Genomic DNA, 21,683 nt, shown 5'->3' with positions numbered 1-21,683 from the left:
TACTGTTTTCCATACTGGCTGCACCAGTTTGCATTCCCACCAACAATTCACAAGGGTTCCCTTTTCTCCACATCCTCGCCAACACTTGTTATTTCCTGTCTTTTTGATAACAGCCATTCTAACAGATGTGAGGTGATATCTTGTTGTGGTTTTGATTTGTATTTCCTTGATGATTAATAATGTTGAGCATCTTTTTGTGAGCCTGTTGGCCGTCTATATGTCTTCTTTGGAAAAATGTCTCTTCAGATCCTTTGCCCATTTTTTTTTTTTTTGGTGAGGGAGATCAGCCCTGAGCTAACATCCGTGCTAATCCTCCTCTTTTTGCTGAGGAAGACCGGCTCTGAGCTAACATCTATTGCCAATCCTCCTCCTTTTTTTTGTTTCACCAAAGCTCCAGTAGATAGTTGTATGTCAACCTTTGCCCATTTTTTAATTGGATTTTTTTTTTTTTTGCCATTAAGTTGTATGAGTTCTTTATATATTTTGGATATTCACCTTTATTGGATACATGAGTTGCAAATATTTTCTCCCTTTGGGTGGGTTGTCTTTTCATTTTGTTGATGGTTTTCTTCGCTGTGTAGAAGCTTTTTAGTTTGATATCATCCCACTTGTTTATTTTTTGAAGCTGATGAAGTTTTTTAAATTAAGTCCATTGGCTAGGATGCCTACTATGTGCCAGGTTGATAGACTCTAATGGAAATTTAGCCCATTTTCTTGCTAAGGCAATTAACACTTGAAGTTAAGAGTGAATAAGGACTTTGCATGGGCCCATCTCAGGTCCATAGTTGCCTGCTTTGTGCAAAATGGCAAGCCTGTGGATTGAAGTTTTTCCTCAAATTGTACTCTCTTTCAACCTCTCTTAGAGTGCTTATGAGTACGTGAAATTTTTCTTGATGATTTTTCTCGGAGCTGGGGACTGCTGAGTGATTATTATATCAGATTCGAGAGACTTTTGATTTTAGCCTCATCCAAGCAGGACATGCTGTTTTGGTTTAGATCCCATAACTAGGGAAATCGGACTTGAATGAAGCGTGATGAGTTGGCTTCTTTTGAGGAAGGAAAAGGAGAATTTTCTCCTGGGAGTATTGGACGTGCTGATGGTTAAAGAATAAGTCTAGGCTAATGGTTAGAGAATAAGTCCTGTTGAGCAAGAAGAGAAGAGGCTGCCTTGTCCATCTTTCCTGGAGAAAGTGCTCATGAGAAGAGACTGATGGCCATGCAGCAGGCGAGGCCAGGATCTGCCCATGTGCATCCTTCCTTTTGATCTGCATGAAGTGGCTGGTAGCTGGGGAAAGAGAAGGTGGCTTCAGTGAGTGCTCTGGAGTCATATAAAAATACAAAGGCTAGAAAGAACCTTATGGGTCTTCTGGTCCAGGCAGTGGTGGTGGACCTGGCCCATACCCACTTGTGAGAGTCAATTGTTACTTTTCAGGAATTTTGCATTCTAGTTGTAAAACATAGCCGTTATTAAAAGTAAGTTGTATAAACTTAGAGTTAAATAAGTTATATTAAAAACAAAGGTAATAAATAGGCAAAATCCATCGCTTCCTAATTATTTGACTATCCTTTGCTATCGTCTATGCTCTTGAGGTTATGTCTGTCTGTTGTATCTGTCTGTTGGAAATGCTATCAGTGTTGTGTGACAGTAACTTGAAATCAGACATAGTGAAGATATGTGGAGTGCAGCAAGACAATTTTTGGTTAGAGGGTTCGCCAGCTGACATGTACGAGAAGGCTTGGTCTTGGGAGGATTTCCTTTGAGGCTGATGCTGGGGCTCCAGCAAATGGTAGAAATTAAGGCTTTTTCCTTCCAGAAAGCCAGTTATTAAACATTCAGCAGCATCCCATTGGGCCCAGCCCACTCATGCTGTATGTGAAACTGGGGCGCAGAGATGAACAGAGGCTTGTCCAAGGTCTTGCAGCCAGTAACCGGTGTGGCCAAGACTCAACCTGGGTCTCTGGTGCCTGTCTAGCTGCTCCTTCTGTTACATCGCACAGAGGTGTTCATAGTGCAAGGCACAAGGGTTTGGGGTTGGGTTTAGTTGTGAGCACTTATCTCCGGGGCTTCTCTATCATTGGTAAAGCACTGTGGGGACCAGGGTCATAAATGAGGAGAAGGGGTGATTAACACAGAAAGCAAATGCAGTTGCCAGAGGGGTGGTCATCTACTCTCTGGTGATCAGTAAGAGGGACAAGTCCAGAGGTGACAGAGACCAGATACTGAGGTCTGCCCCTAATGCGTGCTGATAAAATAATTGAATGGAAGAATGACTAAAGCATGAATAACACTTATCACCACCTGATAGTATGTGATATATGTCTTTGCTGATTTATTTTACATCTCCCCGTAAGAATGTAAGCTCCATGAGGGCAGGGACCTTGTCTTGTGTGCCGCTATACACCCAGCTCCCAGAATAGTGCCTGCCACATAAAAAGTGCTCAATAAATATTTTTGAATGAGTGAATGGATGAATGAACCAATCCTGCCACTCCTTGGCATTATATAGTACCAACTCCCAGGGGAAGTTTGGCCCAGAGGAATATGCCTGGTGGCATCCAGCATGGGAGACCCTCTAACCATTGGTCAGGCTGTTAGACTCTCAGTGACCATGATTTCTCTTTCTTCCTAGATGACGGAGGGCCGTCGATGTCAAGTACATCTTCTTGATGACAGGAAACTGGAACTCCTAGTACAGGTAAATGATTTGTGGCCAACTTTCCAAGTTTCTTCTGAGACTGCTGTGGTTCAGACTTTGATTCAGCTGAGGGGGGGGAGAGTGTAAACTGTGTTTAAATCTATATCTATTAAAATCTTTGAGAGAAGGACTAGGACACACCATGTATTTTTGTCTGTGTGCGTGCTATTTTTGTTCATTCTGTTTCTTTGTACACCACGCCTGAGGCGTTCAAGGCCAGATGTATATCTAACCTATTGTTGCAAATCTCTCAAAAAGGAAATTCCACAACTGCCATTAGCTATTCTTTGTGCTTGGAAGGAGTTAACCTATAATATAACCTAAATAACTCTTGCTGCAACTAAAACTGATTTAGTTGTTGTCTTTGCTCGGGGGGGATAGAAAACAGTTCGTTATTGTCAAGTTAAGCTTACATGGATGTGAAGAATGAGAAGCAGTCTCTTGGCTCTGTCTCCCCTCCAAAAGCTGAGTAACCCACTTACCCCATCCGCTGGATCAACATCACTATCACTCTTGACCATCCGGGGAAACTGACACACAGGAAAAAAATCAGTTTATCCCCAACCCAGAACACATCCATGTCAGAGAAGTCAGAGCGGTCATTAGAATCATAGACCCAGGTCTTGTTCAGCTTACTCTTGGAAAAAATCATTGTTTTACCCAGAACCCTAAAGAAGGTGAACTGTCTAAACTTGATTTAAAGAACTTAACTCCAAGTCTGTTGTTCGACTCCAACTTTTATAACTAAATATAGTTATATACTTAGAATGTGCTTTAGAATATGCTTAAATATAGAATATGCTCGATATTCTCAAATGTCTATCACATTCTTAGGGCAGTGCTCCTCATCATCCATCACATCTTGCCATGAAGAAGCCACAGTTTGTCAGTTGCTTGAAACAACGCCCACATGCTCATTCACTGGGGGAAATGCTACTGTGTCAGTGGGGAGATTCCCATATAAATACTCTCATCTCCTGTTCCCTTGTACATGCTGCTTGCATTTGAAAATGTTCAAATTGCTAACTTAAAGAGTTAAATACTTTTACTAGGATTTAAATTATAAAGGCATTATACATGTAATGTAGGAGACAGAGAAAATAGGAAAAAGCTCGTAATCATAGCACACTAATTCAACTACTGTTCTCATTTTGGCAGATCTCTTTCCAGCATTTTTCATATTTATATTTAGTATATGGTTGTGATCATAATGTGTGTAATTCTATATATTTTATTTTCTACCTTAACATTGTCTTTCACTAACATTTTCCAAATTACTATAGATTATCATCTTTTTTAATAGCTGCATAAATTCTGGTAATGGATATACCATTATTATCTAATAATAATAATGATGTTATTATCTACTAACCATATGGGTACATTTAAGTTTTTTCTACAATTTTTCCACTGTTACCAGTAAATGCTGTGGTTAATTTATCCATGTGTATAGAGTTCTCGTGTTCTGGATTATGTCCTTATTGGGCTAGATTCCAAGACTTACAGTCTTAATAAGAGTCAAACTTGTAGATTGGATTTGAGGGGGTAAGGCAGTAGACGGGAACTGTCAAGTGAGCAAGATCTTGTCAATTAGCAAAATCACTAATAAAGCATTTAAAACTTTAAATTATTAAGAGTCAGCATGAAGAGTTTATAGGTGAGTGGTCTGGTGTCTTAGATGCTTTTTTCATGTCAACACTTAGAGGCTTAGTAAGCGGCCACTCTCTGAAACAGGAAGGAGACCTCAAGTGCAATGACGTTATGGTCTATTGGCCAGCCTGCCCTGGGAAAATGTGAATGAGGCCATCTGAAATGGACTTGAGTCACAGAAAAGATATTTAATTACTGATGTGCACAGTTTTGGAAAGGTCATCCCCAGCCCTTTGCAATCAAGAAAATGATGAATTAGGCCAAACAAGAGCGGTTCATACTCTTTCCATCCCTTTTTAGAACACGCTTCACATGTTATTCCCCCTTCCTAGAACACTCTTCTTCCTGCTTCCATCCCTGTACCTGTCTGGTTTCTGTTGAGCCTTCAGTGCACAGCTTAGAAGACCTTAGAAGCTTTTCTCCCAAGCCTTCCCCTGGCCCGACTGTCTGCCCCTCCCAAGTCTGGGTCTTAGCTGTCCCCTGCCCCTGTGGTTTCCCTCTTACAGCATTGTCACAACTCACTGTCACTGCCTGCTCGTTCGTCAGCATTTCCTAGAGCCTCCAACAATTTGAGGGTTAGGTCTGTGTCATGATCACTGTGTATCCCAAGGACCCAGCCCAATGCCTGGCACATGTGCCAGTAAATAAATCCTTGTTGAATGAAAGACTGGGCGAATCCTCAGATGCCCTGGTATTACTTCCTCAAAGGACTTCTTGCCATAGAACCAATTACTTGGCAAGGGATTTAGTTTAGCACAGAAAAAAAAAATAGTTAAAGAAGGAACAATTCTAAACTCCTTTCTACATTATTGCAGAGTGGGCTTCAGCAAAACTTCGAGAAACAAGGTTAAAACTATTGGACAAAAGCCAATTTAAACATATGACCTTTCTCATCTACAAAGTTATGTTGTCCAGGATTCTATTCTTTTGACAAAATTCTTTCTAAAGCGAATCCCTATTCTTGAGCTCATTTAGACCCATCTCTAGGTTTTTAGTAACATTTAATCTAATGTTTTTAATAGCATAAAACATTTTGACCTCCTAACCCTCTTTTGGATATTTTAAGTTCATACGGTGACAACCTTTCAGATTCATTTACACTTTAGTCACTGAAGTATATTAAGTGCTGAAGGTTTTGTTGTTGTTGCTGTTAAGAACCATTTCAGAATATTTGTGATAAGCCTTAGACTAAGCAACGCCTTTTGCAGTCTTTTGACCTGGAGTTGGGGAGGTGGGGAGGGGTGGATAATGTTTACTTCATGAGGGTTATGAGATGGAGAGGCAGGCTGGAGGACATGTTTACCTTCCCTGGGGAAGCAAACAGGTTTACACAAGAGTGTCCGACTGACAAAAAGACCTTAGTCAGTAGTGACAGTGATGGGAGGTCTAGTTTTCAGCCGCTAAACTCTTAGGGTAAGAGACGCATCAAAGGCGACACCTCAGATATTAAGAAGCAGGCGCAGTTAACTGAGCGCGCTCTGCTGCGGTGGCACGGGGTTCGCAGGTGCTGATCCCGGGCGCGCACTGATGCGCCGCATGTCAAGCCATGCTGTGGCGGCGTCCCATATAAAGTAGAGGAAGATGGACATGGATGTTAGCCCAGGACCAGTCTTCCTCAGCAAAAAAGAGGAGGATTGGCATCGGATGTTAGCTCAGGGCTAGTCCTCCTCACCAAAAAAAAAAGAAGCAGGAAAATTCGGACAGGACAAGTGTTGAAAGAGTCAGCTGACTTGGAGTCAACAACTAGCAAGAATTGCTTCCCATCAGAGGGATGCTGGTAACCTGACAACCACAGAGATAATTTCTTGCAGTAACTGGCTACAGGCGTGGTAGCATTTCCCTTCTCTGGGTTGCAGAGCAAAATAACCGTAATCCCGACATTTAATGCTTCTTATAAAGCCCTATGAGATTACCGAGTGGATTCTGTGCTTCCAAATCCCTGAATGCCCTGAGTAAATCCCACATTACCCATATGGGGGAAAGGGCAAAGGTCAAGAGTGCACACAGTCAGATTTAGTATTTGAAAGGCTCATCCCTAAATCCACAGTTGGGTCCCTGACACACACAACATTACCGTGCGACTGCTTAAGTCCTTAAATTCCACTAAGGACAGCTGGGAGAATGATGTGAGCATTCAGTAACAAATCAAGCCTTCAGCTGTGGTCATCGATGTGTAGCAGGTTATCCAGCCAGGTCACCCTGCCATCCAACCTTGAGACAGTGTCATTTGCTCTGTCGTCCACACTTGTTTCAACCAATCAGCAATGTACTCGAAAAAGCCTGCATCAGAACAAGAGAGGCCATCATCATGTGTGTCTCGCTCACCTTCTTCCTGAGGCTTCCATAGCCAGAGAAGAGGGTAACATGCATGTTCTGTATTAAACTGAACTTCTCAAGTCTTGTCTTCATATGGTTATTTCTTTAAAATTACTTTCTTCATTTTTTCTGATCTGAATGCATATTTAGGGGAGCATTTTGAAAGCAAAGAAAGGGAAATGTGCTTCAGCCTTAATGAGAATAATTTAAATAAGACTGAGAAGAATTTCCTGACAGGGAGGGTCAATAGACGAGCCCTGGAAGCTGTTAATAAGGAAGATTCCAGACTCTTTCTCTTGGGTTTCTTAAAAATAGAATAGATCTTCCTAGATTGGAATGGCTGAGGTGTAGCCCTTCCTTATTAGGTTCTCTTGAGGCTTATGATACTGTATGATATCCTGTCTTAGAGGAAGACAGGCCAGCATGAGAAAAACAGACGTGTGCCTTCTGCTCCTAGGGTCGCCTCATCTCAGTGCTTTTTTTCTAGCACTTTAGATGAGTATGTATTATGTTCTGTTGGCAGAATTTCTTCCCTTTGATGGTAGAGCTTTACAAATCCGAGTCTCTCCATCCCCCCAACTCTACCACAGTGAACCTCACTTTTTGTTTTGTTTAGGAAGCTGCCCTGTGACGTCAGGCAGACTTCCAGGATTACTGGGTCTCTCCCCTCTGACCCAGTCTCTCGGTGGGTTGGCAGCAAATTTATAACCATCTACTTCTGTTAAAATAGAGGAACAGAGTGTCCTACGATTCTGAGAAATGGAGCAAATTTCAAGTAGTCAGTGTTTTTCAAGAGAATTAATGACAGTGGATGGATTATCGCTGTACATGACACAGTGTTCCAAATCCTGAGAAAGCCGGTGGGATAGAAATATCAGGAAAGATTTAAAGCTGTGCTGTGTGGTACAGTTGGAGCATTGAAATGTGACAGTCCAAACTGAGATGTGCTGTAAGATACACACCAGGTTTTTTTTTTTTTGGTGAGGAATATTAGCCCTGAGCTAACATCTGTTGCCAATCCTCCCCTTTTTGCTGAGGAAGAGCAGCCCTGAGCTAACATCTGTTGCCAATCCTCCTCTTTTTGCTGAGAAAGATTGGCCCTGGGCTAACATCCCTGCCCACCTTCCTCTACTTTATATGTGGGACACCTGCCACAGCATGGCTTGATAAGCCGTGCTTGGTCTGCACCCAGGATCCAAATCTGGAAATCTCGGGCCACTGAAGCGGAGCGGGTGAGCTTAACCATTACACCACCGGGCCAGCCCCCTACACACCAGAGTTTGGAGGCTTCGTATGAAAAAAAAAAGTAAAATGTCTTTAACGATTTTTATATTGATGATTCCATGTTAAGATGGAAATATTTTGGGTATATTGGTTTAAGAAAATATGTAATTATAATTAATCTCACCTATTTCTTTTTCCTTATTGAATTTGGCTCCTAAAAATTTTTAAATTTCATATTGGGCTCACATTTGTGGCTCACATTTTATTTCTGTGGGACAGCTGTCTCTAAAGGATAGAAAGAAGATAATTTAAACAAGAGAAAACATTATGAACATAATAGAATCGTTGAGGGTTACCCACGTGTAATACTGGATGTCTTCCACGTTGATGACTACATTTTACAGTTTTTAGAGTTTCTATGGAGCATGTCTTATTTAATCATCAGGTGAACCGTGTAAAGTAGGTGTTAAGTCAGAGAAGGAAAGAGAAATTCAGAAAGGTTAAATACTTGCTCCAGGTCACGTTGCAGTATATACAGCTTGAACATAGATCTTCTGATGTTATACCCTATTCTCTTTTCACTGCACCATAAGGAGTATATACAATAAAAACCTGAGATGTGATATAGTTCACCTGTAAGGTGGCAACTACATTGGCCCCCAACACCAGCATCATAAATGACTGGGAATTAAAGACTTTGAACCTCATCGCAGGTCAAGAGCTGAAGATGGGCTAACCCAGGTCATTTTGTTTCTTTGAACTCAGCGTCTAATCTGTCTAGTGAAGATTTAAACATGTGACACATGATGATGGAGAATTTCCACATCATGGATAAGCCTCGAAGTATCAGGTGTGGAAGAAACTTATATGGCAACAGATTAAATAATCGTTGCTTCTCATCACTTTTCTCTGACAGTGATGCTAGCGATGTTCTGTCTTAAGGGTCAAGTAAGTTAATATGGGCTCTGAGTACAGCAGTATTGAAGGCAAAGTAAATATTCTGGCCTATAATGGGCTTAAAAAAGCTGTATATGACTTTTAAAAAATCTGGAACTCTAATAGTGCTACATAGAATAAATGAACTGACCTGTGTTCTCAACATGTGCACACACACCCTCATACACACTCACCCTCACGCCCCATCCTCAGCTACTTCCGTGGTTTATAATGTTCTTCTGTAAAAATACAAGGGATTGTTCTCCCTACCAAGTGAACCAGGAATTCCCCCAAAACACACGTTGCCAAGAAAAAAATAGAGTTGATTCCATATCTTCTCCACTGAGAAGGGTGGTCTGATTTGCTGGCTGGCCCATCCACTGCAGCGTGAGCCGGGTCTACCATCTGCTCCTGTCTGGTCTGAATTCACCAGGAGGTACAGTCCCAGCCAGGGGTGGGCAGCCAGGTGCAGACGCTGGGAGCAGACTGAGGGCCTCTGTGTTAGGAACCTTCTGTCCGGGACCTCCCAGGCCACCAGGCCACCTCATAAAACAAGAGCCAAAGGGGTGTCAGGCGGCACTGCTTTGGGCTGACCTCAGACTTCACCATGATTACCATGATCATTTATTAGACTTCTCTCTGCAAAGCTGGGCACTTCACCAAATGAGCCAAACAGATGTCTTTCCAGCCCCTGGGGGTAGCTGATAATATGTAACATTTTAAAGGCACATGGTGAAGCAAATAGATGTTAAGATATAGATTAGAGAAAGATAACATAATGGTAATTCTACGTGTAATCGAAATTCATTTAGTGGCTTGGAGGAATAAGAAATAGTCCATAAAGTATACCCTTGGATGACACAAGCAGCTAATGAGTGTCCTCCTTGGTGAGGAGGGAGGGACCTGTACATCTCCCTTCTCCAACGAGGGCCTTTACGGAAAAGTCGATGAGCTCTGCTCATTCGACGGAAGAGAATCCCAGTCTCCCTGTGGAGCTGTGACAGAGGAGGAGTGTCAGGATACAGCAGATTGATGCAATCATCTGGGGACCACCCCCTCCCCAGCACACAGGCGCACACACACACAGCTCCAGAACCAGACAGCTCAGCCAGGCACAGGGTGAGGAGAGGAGAGCGTCTCCAGGGGCCATCGGGGTCCAGGCTCTGGTTGCCTAGCAACAACCCCTGCTTGGCTCCCCTCCCCCACCCTGCCCTCCTCTGCACACAACCAGTTCTGTGTCCCCTTCTCCCTTGATGCTAATTTTGACTGGTTTTAAAATGTATTGGTTGGAACCATTTGAAATGGCCAGCTTTTGTCTGACTTTGTTCTACTCAAAGGACGATTTCATGTGGTTCAAACTGAATGTGAAGGGAGAGAAAAGAAAGGGAGAAGGCACGTCGCGTCTCCTCCTCTTCCAGGAACGACCCTTCGGAAAGTTGATTTTATGGTTTTGTTTTTGTCTTTGTGTCACTGCTGAGTTTTTTTTTTTCTTTGATGGCTTTGCAAAATCATTTCCACATATTCTCCAAAGTAGCCCAATGGGAGTGTTGGCAGATAAGGAACCCCAGGAGACGGCTATAAACTATGGGCCCCGAGTTTTTGTCTCCCTGCTAAAGAGGGATAAGAAAGGCGGGCGGGGGGTGGGGAGACTAAACTTAGCACACAATGCAGTTCAGCAAAGTGTGAGTAATTGTGCTTATAGGGGAAAGATACACATAAACACACACACATGTGCGCACGCCCCTAAGAAGAGTATGGAAGTGAGAGAAAGCTGGCCATCTGGAAAGGCTGGCGTCACAGAATCTGGTAGTTAACAAATCTGGGTGTTTTTGGTTTTTATCCATAACTCACAGATTGAATTTTGGCACATTGCTCAGTTCAAATACTTGCTCGTTTGGTAAATCTCCATTGTTCGTCTACTGTGCTATACAGATCTAAGTATGCCTCCCTTTGGGGCAAGAGGTCATGTCTAGAGGGGAGAAGTGATTTGTCAGGCTGTACGACTTTTACCAAATCCAGGGGTGGGTGTTCCTCTTCTTCCTCAGATGGGCTGCATGTTCTCGCTACTTGCTCTTCTGTGGCTGGGACAGTCCCCCTTCTTGGTGCAGTTGTACCAACCGCATCCTGTCCTCCATGGTCAGGAGGGGGTGCAGGAGGATTGGAAGGCAGATCTATTCATTCTGGCAGCCTCTGCTGCCGTCGTCCCGCCCAGCCCGGAGAAGGAAGGGAGGAAAGGAGGAAGGAAAGGAGGCCGGACCTCTCCTGAGAAATACAAGTTGTCCAGTATCAGAGGTGGTGGAGGAAGGAATCGAAAGGTCTGAGGAATCTCAGCTGCTCTATATTTTCCCCTGACTCGTCCACCCCGTGGGCCTTCCCCATAGCTCTTGAATCGCTACTTTCCTCTTTCCTCCCTCGCCCAGCACAGAGGTAACAATTTAGCTGCCAGAGCAACACGAAAGATTTCCAAATCGTGCCAAAGCCCCTTTCCCACACCTCAGCCACCTGGTAGGTGTGTAAGTGACCACCTAGGTGGCAGCTCAGACCCCATATACCCGACCCAAACCCACTCCCCACTCCTCTTCAAATCCAGCTCGTCTCTTTCTTGCACCTGCTTTGAAGGAGAGCCCACCATTCTCCAAGGCAACCCAGCTTAAGAACCCAGACTCTTTGATTTCTTCAACTCCATCCCCATCCTGAAGTCTTGCCAGTATTTCCCCCTTTTAAGGAAATCACCTTCCGTCTCCACTCCTGCCGTCACCCTTGTGCAGACATCGACCACTGGGGACTCAGCATTATCAACACGCTTGTTGTCACCGCTCTGTTTGCTTGGAGTCCTATAGCAGCCTCCTCGCTGATCTCTATAATTCCATGCTTCTGGAAATCCCAGGTGGTCCTCCACAGCACAAGCAGATTATTCCTCCTTAAGTATGACTTCGTGACATATCTCTGCTCAAAAGCCTTTTTTAATAGTTCATCCTATTTGAATTCTTCTGTTGGACTCTCACATCCCTCCATAACCTGACCCTGTCATCTTTACGAGAGCAGTATATTAAAGAGGTATTGAAGAGTGTAGATTTGCCCCAAACTTTCTACTCTCTGGGTGTGCCCTATGGTGTCATAGCTGCCGCCCTCGGCCCAGCAGAGCTGGGGTCCTGAACTTTACAATTGCAGGGAATTTTATCAGTAGTAATAGACAGAAGCAACCATGCAGCCCCTCTGTAGTCTTTCATTCCAGTGCTTCTCAAACTTCTTTTAGTGGCAAAATCCTTTGTCCAAAATCATGATGATAGGGGGCCAGCCCGGTGGCGCAAGTGGTTAAGTTCATGTGTTCCACTGTGGTGGCCCGGCGTTCGCCGGTTCGGATCCCGGGCACGCACCGACGCACCGCTTGGCAAGCCATGCTGTGGCGGCGTCCCATATAAAGTGGAGGAAGATGGGCATGGGTGTTAGCCCAGGGCCAGTCTTCCTCAGCAAAAAGAGGAGGATTGGCAGATGTTAGCTCAGGGCCCCTCTTCCTCAGGAAAAAAAAAAAAAATCATGTAGATAGAGGAAGTCTGAACCCCTCTTACTTGTCCCCCATCTCTAACAGGGATTCGCCTGAGGAGTCTCAGCGGACCCCTCAGGGCTTGGAAATCACTATTCTAGATAGAAACCAGATGATAGAAGATATAAGTATCCTTTGCTTTTATGCGAATAGACACATTCCTGAGCAGTTAAATGTAAATTGAGTTTTAATTACATAAGCCATCTTTTAAATGCTTTGGAAATTTTATAATTTAGTGATTAATTACCACATTAGCTAATTTAGCACTTTTTTCTGTACCAGACTCTGTTCTAAGTGCTTCCTCTGTGCTAAATCATCTGCTGATAATCAGCTCCACAGCTCTACGAGCTAGGTAACTGTTCCCATTTTTCCGATGAGGAAATTTAGGCACAGAGAAGTTAAGTAACTTATTTAGAGTGGCACAGCTGGTAAATAGTAGAGACCTCATTCAAAATCAGGCCTGTCTGGCTCCAGAGCAAGAGCAGCTTGTAACCAGTACGTTGAGAGCACAGGCTCTGGGGCCAGACGGCCTGGCCTCAACACCTGGCCAGAATTCAGATCAGCCAGGGTGAAGGAGCTACCAGCTCCAAAGCTCAGTGGCTCCATCACCTTGGCCAATTGCACAACCTCTTGAAGCTTCAATTTCTTTATCTGTGACCTTGGAATGATAACTGCCACCGCCTTTCTGCTATGATTTTATCTGTAAATTGATTCTAGAACCTGCCCCATAGATTTGTGATTAGGAGTCAGTGATTTAGTACATGTAAAGGGCTCAGACTTGCTGGCACCTCACTCTCTTAGCCTGGAATCAGATGCCCGGGCTGGACCACTTAGCAGCTCTGGTAACCTGGGCAGCCATTTGCCTTTGCTACCTCATCTGTAAAATGGGAGTGTTAACTACCTCGACCTTTTGGGGATGTGCTACATAATTTATGCTGTTATTATTCCTAATAATTTGGTCTTCATTATGACTCTGTGCAAGACTCTATGGAGTATTTGTAGAGTTCAGTGTAAATTCGCTTGACAAGTGATGGGTTGACTGTCTACCAAAAATGTAATTGCCTAACCTCCCAGGCTTCCCAATGCATCGTCCTCTGATCTTTTCATGCACGCTGGTTATCACTGATAATCCTTCCAGTGTCATACACAACTCATAAGACAAGGTCATATGAGGACAGGCAAGATATAAATGGACATGTATTCGTGCAGAGTCCCGATAACCATCCAGATAAGTGAATTCGGTTTCGACCTCTAATTACGTGAAAGCATGCTAATCGCTCGTCATTCGTAGGGATAAAACAGAAAAAAATGAGTTTGGTGGTTGCAGGCAGTATCTTATAAATGACCCTATCCGTAATGCTTCGGGTTAGAATGATGCTGAAGTGCGATTATATACAAATGGATCATATTGGCTGTGATGTGTGGAAGGGTAAAAGCTGGAGGTGAACAGTATCCCTTATAAACAAGTTAGTGATTGGTTTCCCAGCCTGTTACTCACAGACTCAAGTTCTCAGAAGTTCACGTATTAACTGCTGTTTCCCATTAAGGGCTGTCTTCTTCACAGCGGTTGCGGTGCTCCAGCCAGATTTTGTAACGCAGGGCGGGGTGGACGTTTTTGGGCATTCTCATGTGTTCTGCATGACTCTGCAAGGCTCAGAAGAGCTCGTGCCCACCCCGGCCTGCTGGAATCCCAGCAATCTTCGATGACTCCCGGCAGAAGCTCAGGGATGCGGAAATGCCTCCCTGCCAGTTCAAAACTGGTCGGAACTTTTTTTCTTTTAGGGCAGATATTAAAAATCTCATGCGGAGTCCTTTGAGGCAGCGACAGATCAGGACAATGATGCTTACATTTTAAATTGTTGATAGATCTTAAGATGCATTAGATTGAAGTGAGCCATTTGTCGGTGTGATAAAAATCCTTTCTTAGCCTTCCTTACTCTTGTAATACTGTCAGTGATTTATGAAATAACAGAAAGACTGTCAGTAGACTCATACAAGGGTATGTTAGAACTGTAATAATCCACCAAATTACCTCAGTTCTCCATTTCATTTTACTACATATCTGTAAAAGTCAGAGACGTGTGGGTAAATCCCTGCCTTCTCACCTGCCTTTCAGAGATTATTAAAATGATATGTAAACTAGTGAATACATGATATTGACGTGTCTTCAGCGTTCACTTGGCTCTGTCTCTCTCTCACACACACACACACACACACACACACACACACACAAAATGCATAAATGTTAGGCAGTAGCGCTGCCATGTAACCCCTAGATCAACAGTGGTGTTCTCACCAAATTGTAGTCAAAAAATAATAATCGTTCCATTCAGCTTCACTTTGAGCACAGTGAAATTAACTTCTAGGGAAGTTCTGCAGGCTCCTTGACTTGTGTCCTTCCCACCCTTACCGTCACACGGGTCACAGGCTGGGTACAGCAACCCAAGCCCCACATCTTCACACCTCAACGATTGAAAGCAGCAAAGGGAGTTTCTCCCCTCGTAACTCTTTATCATGGAGGAAGAACCTTCCCAGATGGCCTTCCCTGTCTCTCACTTCCCTACTCCACCCCAGACCTTGGTGGGGAACGGAATTAACGTGATGGGCTTACACCAGTGGTTCTCAACGTGTTGTCCTGGATGGGCAGCATCCGCATCACTCAGGAACATGTTAGAAATGCAGATTCTCAGGCTCCACCCGGCTGTACTGCATAACGACTGTGGGGGTGGGGTCCAGTGACAGTGCGAGGATCTGATCCAGTGCAGTCTGCACTCTATATTAAGGCAGTAAGAAGTGAAGGTAGAGGAGAGTACAGATCTGTCCACCTTTCTGGAGCTTCCCTCGGTGGCCCACAGCTGGGGCCAGCGTGATGCTGTGGTTCCCAGACTTTTGGATTTAAGGGAGCAGAAAATTTAGTGATAAAAGGACAGTAGAGCTAGAATGTTTTCCTTTTTGCCAAGTAGGAGTATTAAAAGATATTGCTGCCTACTTTAAATAAAAAAGAAGAACACACCAAAAAGGATATGAGAGCAAAGAACAGTCTTTTAAATGGATGCATTTAGCTTTATGAAGTTTATGTACATTAATCTTATTTTTCTTGTTGCACCTCGGACCCATGGAAAAATGTACCAGGGCTTAGGGCCTGTTGATGCAGTAAAGCTCACAGATCTGGGTTTGAATCCTCGCTTTCTCTTCCCGTGTGGATGGTGTGTGGCCTTGGAAAATATTTATCGTGATGAACTTCAGCTTTCTCGTTCCTAAAATGGGAATTATAATAACTACCTTGCAGGATTGTGATGAGAATTAGAGATAATGAAGCTATGCTCTGTGGTCCTGGGTGTCTGATAAATGGTGGCTGCTATTGTGAAAAAGTCGACTCAGTGTTACTGAACGAATGAATGAATGACTGTCAAAGGAAAAACTTCTCGTTTCTTCAATTTATGGCCTCTATCCTCGTTTATTTGTGACAGAAGGGACAACTAAATTATTTTTCAATGAATCCAAGCATATGGACTCGATGATACTCGAAAAAGAGAAAGAGGAATGTAGGAATGGATCCGAGGCTCACCAGTTTATTCCTGGGATAATCATTTGAATTCCTAAAATTCAGCCAACCTTGGGATTGGTTGCTCATTGGCCTCCAAACACCTCTGCCTTCAAGTGCTCAGCTGCGTAATAATAGCCTATCTGTAACTGACAAAGCCTCTGGTTGTGAAAGTCACAAGGCAATACAGTGTCACAGGCCGAGGGATGGATGAGATGAATGGTGGCTGCAACGCTGTAGTGAGGTTCTGGCACTAATCAGAGTTGGTGCAGAGTCCACACATCCCCCAGAAAGACCTCCCTCCCTTCAGAGGCCGGCCATAAGTTTGGGGGTCCCCAGGCTCCCTGCACTTTTGACCAGCTGGCTGCACATTTGGGAGTTCCCATAACCCCCTCAGGTTTGATAATTCACTAGAATGACCCACGGAACTCAGGAAAGTACGATACAGTTTTATTATAAAGGATACAAATCAGGACCCGCCAATGAAGAGACACGTAGGGCGAGGTCTGGGAGGGTCCCGAATGCAGAGCTTCCTGCTCTCTCCCCGTGGAATCAGGATGCATCATTCTTCCTATGCGTTGATGTGTTCACCAACCAGGAAGCCCCACTAGGCCTCGGTGTCCAGAGTTTTTATTAGCATTTCATTACATAGGCATGATTTTTTTTCATTTTTTTAATGAGCTATAATTGACTTATAGCATTGTGTAAGTTTAACATGTACAATGTATTGATGTGATACACTTATATGTTGCAGTATGATTACCACCATAGCATTAGCTAACACCTCCATCACATCACATAATTATCATTTCTTTTTTGGGGTGAGAACACTTAAGATCTCTCTTAGCAACATTGAAGTTTATAATACAGTATTGTTGACTGTAATCACTATGCTGTACCTTAGATCCCCAGAACTTGCTCATCTTCTAGTTGCAAGCTAGTACCCTTTAACAACATATCCCCAGTTCCCCGCACACTGTAGCCTCTGGTAATCATCATTCTACTTTCTGTTGCTATGAGTTTGGCTTTTTAGGATTCCACATACAAGTGATATCATACAATATTGGTCTTTCTGTGTCTAGCTTATCTTGCTTGGCATAAAGTCCTCAGGTCCATCCATGTTGTTGCAAATGGCAGGATTTCCTTCTTTCTCATGGCTGAATAATATGCCATTGTATATATATACCACATCTTCTTTATCCGTTCATTTGTTGAGGGACACTTACGTTGTTTCCATGTCTGGCTATTGTGACCAATGCTGCCAATGGGAGTGCAGATATCTTTTCAATATCCTGTTTTCATTTCTTTTGGATGTATGCTCAGAATTGGGTTTGCTGGCTCATATGGTAGTTCTATTTTTAATTTTTTGAGGAACTTCCAGGCTGTTTTCCATAGTGGCTGAACCAACTTAGATTTCCACCAATAGTTACACAGGCGTGATTGATTAAGTCGTTGGCCATGAGACTGAACCCAGTCTCAGCCCCTCTGCCTTCCCTGGAGGTTGGAGGTCAGGCTGGTAACACGTAGATCAGAGTCCCAGTCGTCTAATCACCTGGTTGGTCTTTCCAGAGACCAGCCCCTATCCGTTCACCTCATTAGCATAAACTCAGGCATGAACCAGGGAGCTCAAAAATATCAAAGAGATATTTGGTATCTCTTTGATATCAAGGCCACCACTGGCCTGGTGGCGTAGTGGTTAAGTTCGTGTGCTCTACTTCAGTGCCCTGGGTTCACAGGTTTGGATCCTGGGCACTGACCTACACCACTCATCAAGCCGTGCTGTGGCGGTGACCCACATACAAAATAGAGGAAGTTTGGCACAGATGTTAGCTCAGGGGCAATCTTCCTCAAGCAAAAAGAGGAAGATTGGCAACAGATGTTAGCTCAGGGCCAATCTTCCTCACCAAAAAAAAAAATAATAATAATAATCAAATATACTCCTGTTACTGGGGAAATTCCAAGGATTTAGAGTCTCCCTCCCAGGAACTGGGGACAAAAACTAATCAAATTCTTTATCATACAACATTAGTTAATGATGGAGGCACCCAAAATCTGAAGGCTTGGCCTGAGATTGTTGAAACAAAACCAGAGTTAATGTATGAAGTCGCTACTGACCCCAAGCATGAACTTTGACATCAGACCACTTTTTAATTGTGTGACTCTATTAGTTTGTGTGGGCTGCCATGATGAAATACCATGGACTGAGTGGCTTAAACAGCAAAAATTGATTTTCTGTCAGTTCTGGAGGCTGGAAGTCCAAAATCAAGGTGTGGACAGGGTTGGTTTCTCCTGAGGTCTCTCTCCTTGGCTCACAGATGGCCGTCTTCTCGGTATGTCCTCACATGGTCTTCTTCTGTGTGCACTTCCCTGGTGTGTCTCCCTCTTCTTATAAGGACACCAGTCCTGTTGGTTTAGGGCCCCACCCTTACAAACTCATTTAACCTAATTTTCCTCTTTAAAGACTTCATCTCCAAATACAGTTCTATTAGTCAGATTGGGGTTTAGGACTTCAACATATGAATTTTGCGGAACCCAATTCAGTCCATTACATTCACCTTGAGCGGATAACCTCTTTAAGCCTTAGAATTTATACTTTTTTTTTTAAGTAAAAGGAAAAAGAAGTGGTCAATGACCCATTTTTCGAAGGGCAGTTGTGAGACATAAAAGCAGCAGTGTGTGTAAAGCTGCCCATAATTGATGTCCTGAGGGAACGCCACGGCCTCACACCATCATTTTCATAGGGACGCCCTGGTGTGCTGCCTGGGATGAGCCTCCGGGTTCTCTGCCTGGGAAGTGAGTGTTTTATGGGGCTGGTTCTCTTTGTTCTGGGTCTGAAGACAGCTGTGGCCCTCAGACTTGGTGTTTCACAGAGGGAGGCAGAGCTGGGTCTGCACATGCCGACTCAGAGCTGAGTCATCGCTCCGGCAGTAGGTGTCTGCTGCTCCCGGGTCTCAACCACTATAAAACACGAGTGATGCCTGGTAAGGCTCCCTTCTCCTCCTGAGCCAGGAGACTGTATGCAGTGAGCTGGGATGTGGGTCTGGGCTTGACGAGCGTTGAGCTGGCTCTCTTTGACGTGACCATGTGGCAATCTGGAAAAGCACGTGCGTCTTAATCTTAAGCTGTCAGTGTTCAGTAAGCTTAAAGGAGAAAGAAAAGAGAGAAGAATGGTAATTGTGCCCAAAGCCAAAGTAACTGGGACCTCACTGAAAACCTTAGAACTTTACGGCTGCATCTACAGACTCCCTCAGGATTATTTTAGTGGGCATTTTATGGCAGGAATCCTGTGGGCTGAGATGACCACTGAGGAGGGTCATTTAAAAAGTATTTCCTCATAAATATAATTTCTTTAGTCTTCTGTCCAGACGGATGACAAAATACATGGTGACCTTGTCAAAATGTCCTTACAAATGGAGATTCTTCCAGCCAAGCCCTAAAGTTATGTTAATCATGGTATTTGTCTTATTCATCATCAGTTGGCTTGTATTCAATGTCGTGGTCATGTTCAGTATTTTAGACTCTAGGATAAAGGAAAACAAGCAATGTCCCCACCTCCCAGGAGCTAACAATCTAAAGAATGTAATGTCAGCATAGTCAGATACGTAGAAAACAATTCAGAGAGGAAACAACGCAACAGACCAAGGAGTGCAGCACGAGAGATGTGTTTACAAAGGTAGACCATAAATAGAACGTTGGAATTCAGAGATTCTTTCCCATGATGTTTTGAATAGAGGGATGACCAGAGAAGAAGAGTTATGGTTTGTCTTTCATGGAAAGGATGATTTCTGGTGGAGTTAAGCCTGCTTCTCTCCTCCATCCTCTTGAAAGGTGTTCACTGGGTAGCGTACCATACCTGAGTACTCTAGTGTTGTCAGAACGTGAAGCAGAAGGAGGAGAGTGAGGAAGTAAACAGAAGATGCCCAGCAGTGCTCTGTAATTGGGGTCTTGTGGATTGATGGGACATCTTGCAGAAGCGGAGTGAAATTGGGATTTGATAGGAAGAAAACAGAAAGTTATGATAATACCACAGTCACTCATTTCTTTCTTTCTTCTGTTTTTTTTGGTGAGGAAGATTGGCCCTGAGCTAACATCTCTTGCCAGTCTTCCTCTTTTTGCTTGAGGAAGATTGTCGCTGAGCTAACATCTGTGCCAATCTTCCTCTATTTTGTATGTGGGACACCACCGCAGCATGGCTTGATGAACGGTGTGTAGGTCCTCGCCCGGGATGCAAACCTGCAAACCCCTGGCCGCCAAAGCAGAGCATGCAAACTTAACTGTTATGCCACTGGGCCAGCCCTGGTCACACATTTCTTATTGGTGAATGCAGGGTTAACTCTCAGAGTCAGAGTGCCAGGTGAACATGTGTATGATGCCAACGTAGAGATGAGATTGACTTTGAGGAACAATATTGCCCAAGAAGATAAAAAAATTAGAAGCTGCCCATTCTGACTGACTGTTGAGAAAAGCATAGTGGCTGAAAACATGACTTTCTGAGGCTTTGTAACTGCTGTACATTCCCCACTGCTGACTTTCTGATCTGTGGAAAGCTCTACACAGTTTCATTAAACAGGGTCAGGAATCTTGGCTGGAATTCTTGGCTTCTTGGCACTCATCACAGGAGAAGCAGTGATTCAGAGCCAAGTTGGGGCTCCAGAACCCCAGTGTCAGGGCCCTTGAACCCTTCTGGGCTCAGCCCTGTGCGCTTTGGAAGAAGTTTCTAGCTTGATGACCATATTAAGGGAGAGAGAAAGAAGGCAGTTTGCTAAGTTTAAACTTCTATTTCTAATTTTGGATGGTCCTCTCAAAAGGCCACCCCCCTGAGGAAACCATTCCCTGAACCAGCATTCCCAAAAATATGCTCCCTAGAGCAGGAAGCCCAGAAAGTTCTCCATGAGAGGAGGGTTCTGTGTCAAGGAAGTTTGAGGAATGCCTCACAGTACGTTCCCATCTGAGATGTGGGCACGTTTGCCTGTTAAACCATTGAGGAGGTCAGCAATGAAGGCACCTGGTTAGCCAGTCTTCCCAGGCCTCCCTACCCATGAAAATCCCTCCCTCTTAGACTATAAGCTCCTTCTGGGGGGTCCAGCTTATTAAGGTTCAGTGGGAACAGGGCTCTGTGTCATAATTCTCTGGGAAATGCTACATCTGACTCCGTGTCAAGACACACGTCCCTATCTCAGCTCCACCAGGGGCTAATGGGATGGCTCTGAGCAAGCCACTTGGCCTTTCTGTGCCTCAGTTTTCCCAACAAAAAATATTGATTTCTATACCACCTCTTTTTCCTTCCCAGGAAAGTGCCAAGATCAAGGAATTGACAAAACATGTTTTGAGCTCTTGAGGAAGATGGTGCCACCAAAATGTTAGGTGAATGCCGTGAGAGTTCTTTCTAAGAAAGACTGATGCCCATTCCTGAAAGAAAAATTCTATATAGTCATGTGCCACATAACGACATTTCAGTCAACGACGGACCTCGTATATGACAGTGGTCCCGTAAGATTAGTACCATATAGCCCAGGTCTGTAGGAGGCTATACCATCTAGGTTTGCGTAAGTATACTGTGATGTTTGCACAACAATGAAATCACCTAAGGACGTATTTCTCAGAACATATCCCTGTCGTTAAGTGATGCATGACTGTATTGAATTCTATACTGAGCTGCCTAGTGCCAGGCCCATCATAGGCACTCTCTAGATGTTTACTGAATCAATGAATAAAAATGATAACAATATATAAAGAGTATATAACTATATATAAATATATATGAATATTTACA

At 43.8% G+C, this 21,683-nt stretch overlaps 1 protein-coding gene across 2 annotated transcripts in view; it reads left to right on the top strand.

Moving 5' to 3' along the window:
- The window catches only part of FRMD4A (FERM domain containing 4A), a 216,649-nt gene that overhangs the window by 25,423 nt on the left and 169,543 nt on the right, over positions 1-21,683 (top strand). For both annotated transcript variants that reach the window (XM_058532438.1, XM_058532437.1), the window contains exon 2: positions 2,631-2,696. In XM_058532438.1, coding sequence (XP_058388421.1) covers positions 2,631-2,696 — 66 coding nt within the window. The remainder of the gene's footprint in view (positions 1-2,630; positions 2,697-21,683) is intronic.

Source organism: Diceros bicornis, chromosome 36, assembly GCF_020826845.1.
Source record: "Diceros bicornis minor isolate mBicDic1 chromosome 36, mDicBic1.mat.cur, whole genome shotgun sequence".
NCBI lineage: Eukaryota > Metazoa > Chordata > Mammalia > Perissodactyla > Rhinocerotidae > Diceros > Diceros bicornis.
The sequence above is the reverse complement of the archived record's forward strand: the minus strand, read 5'-3'. Positions and strand labels throughout refer to the sequence as shown.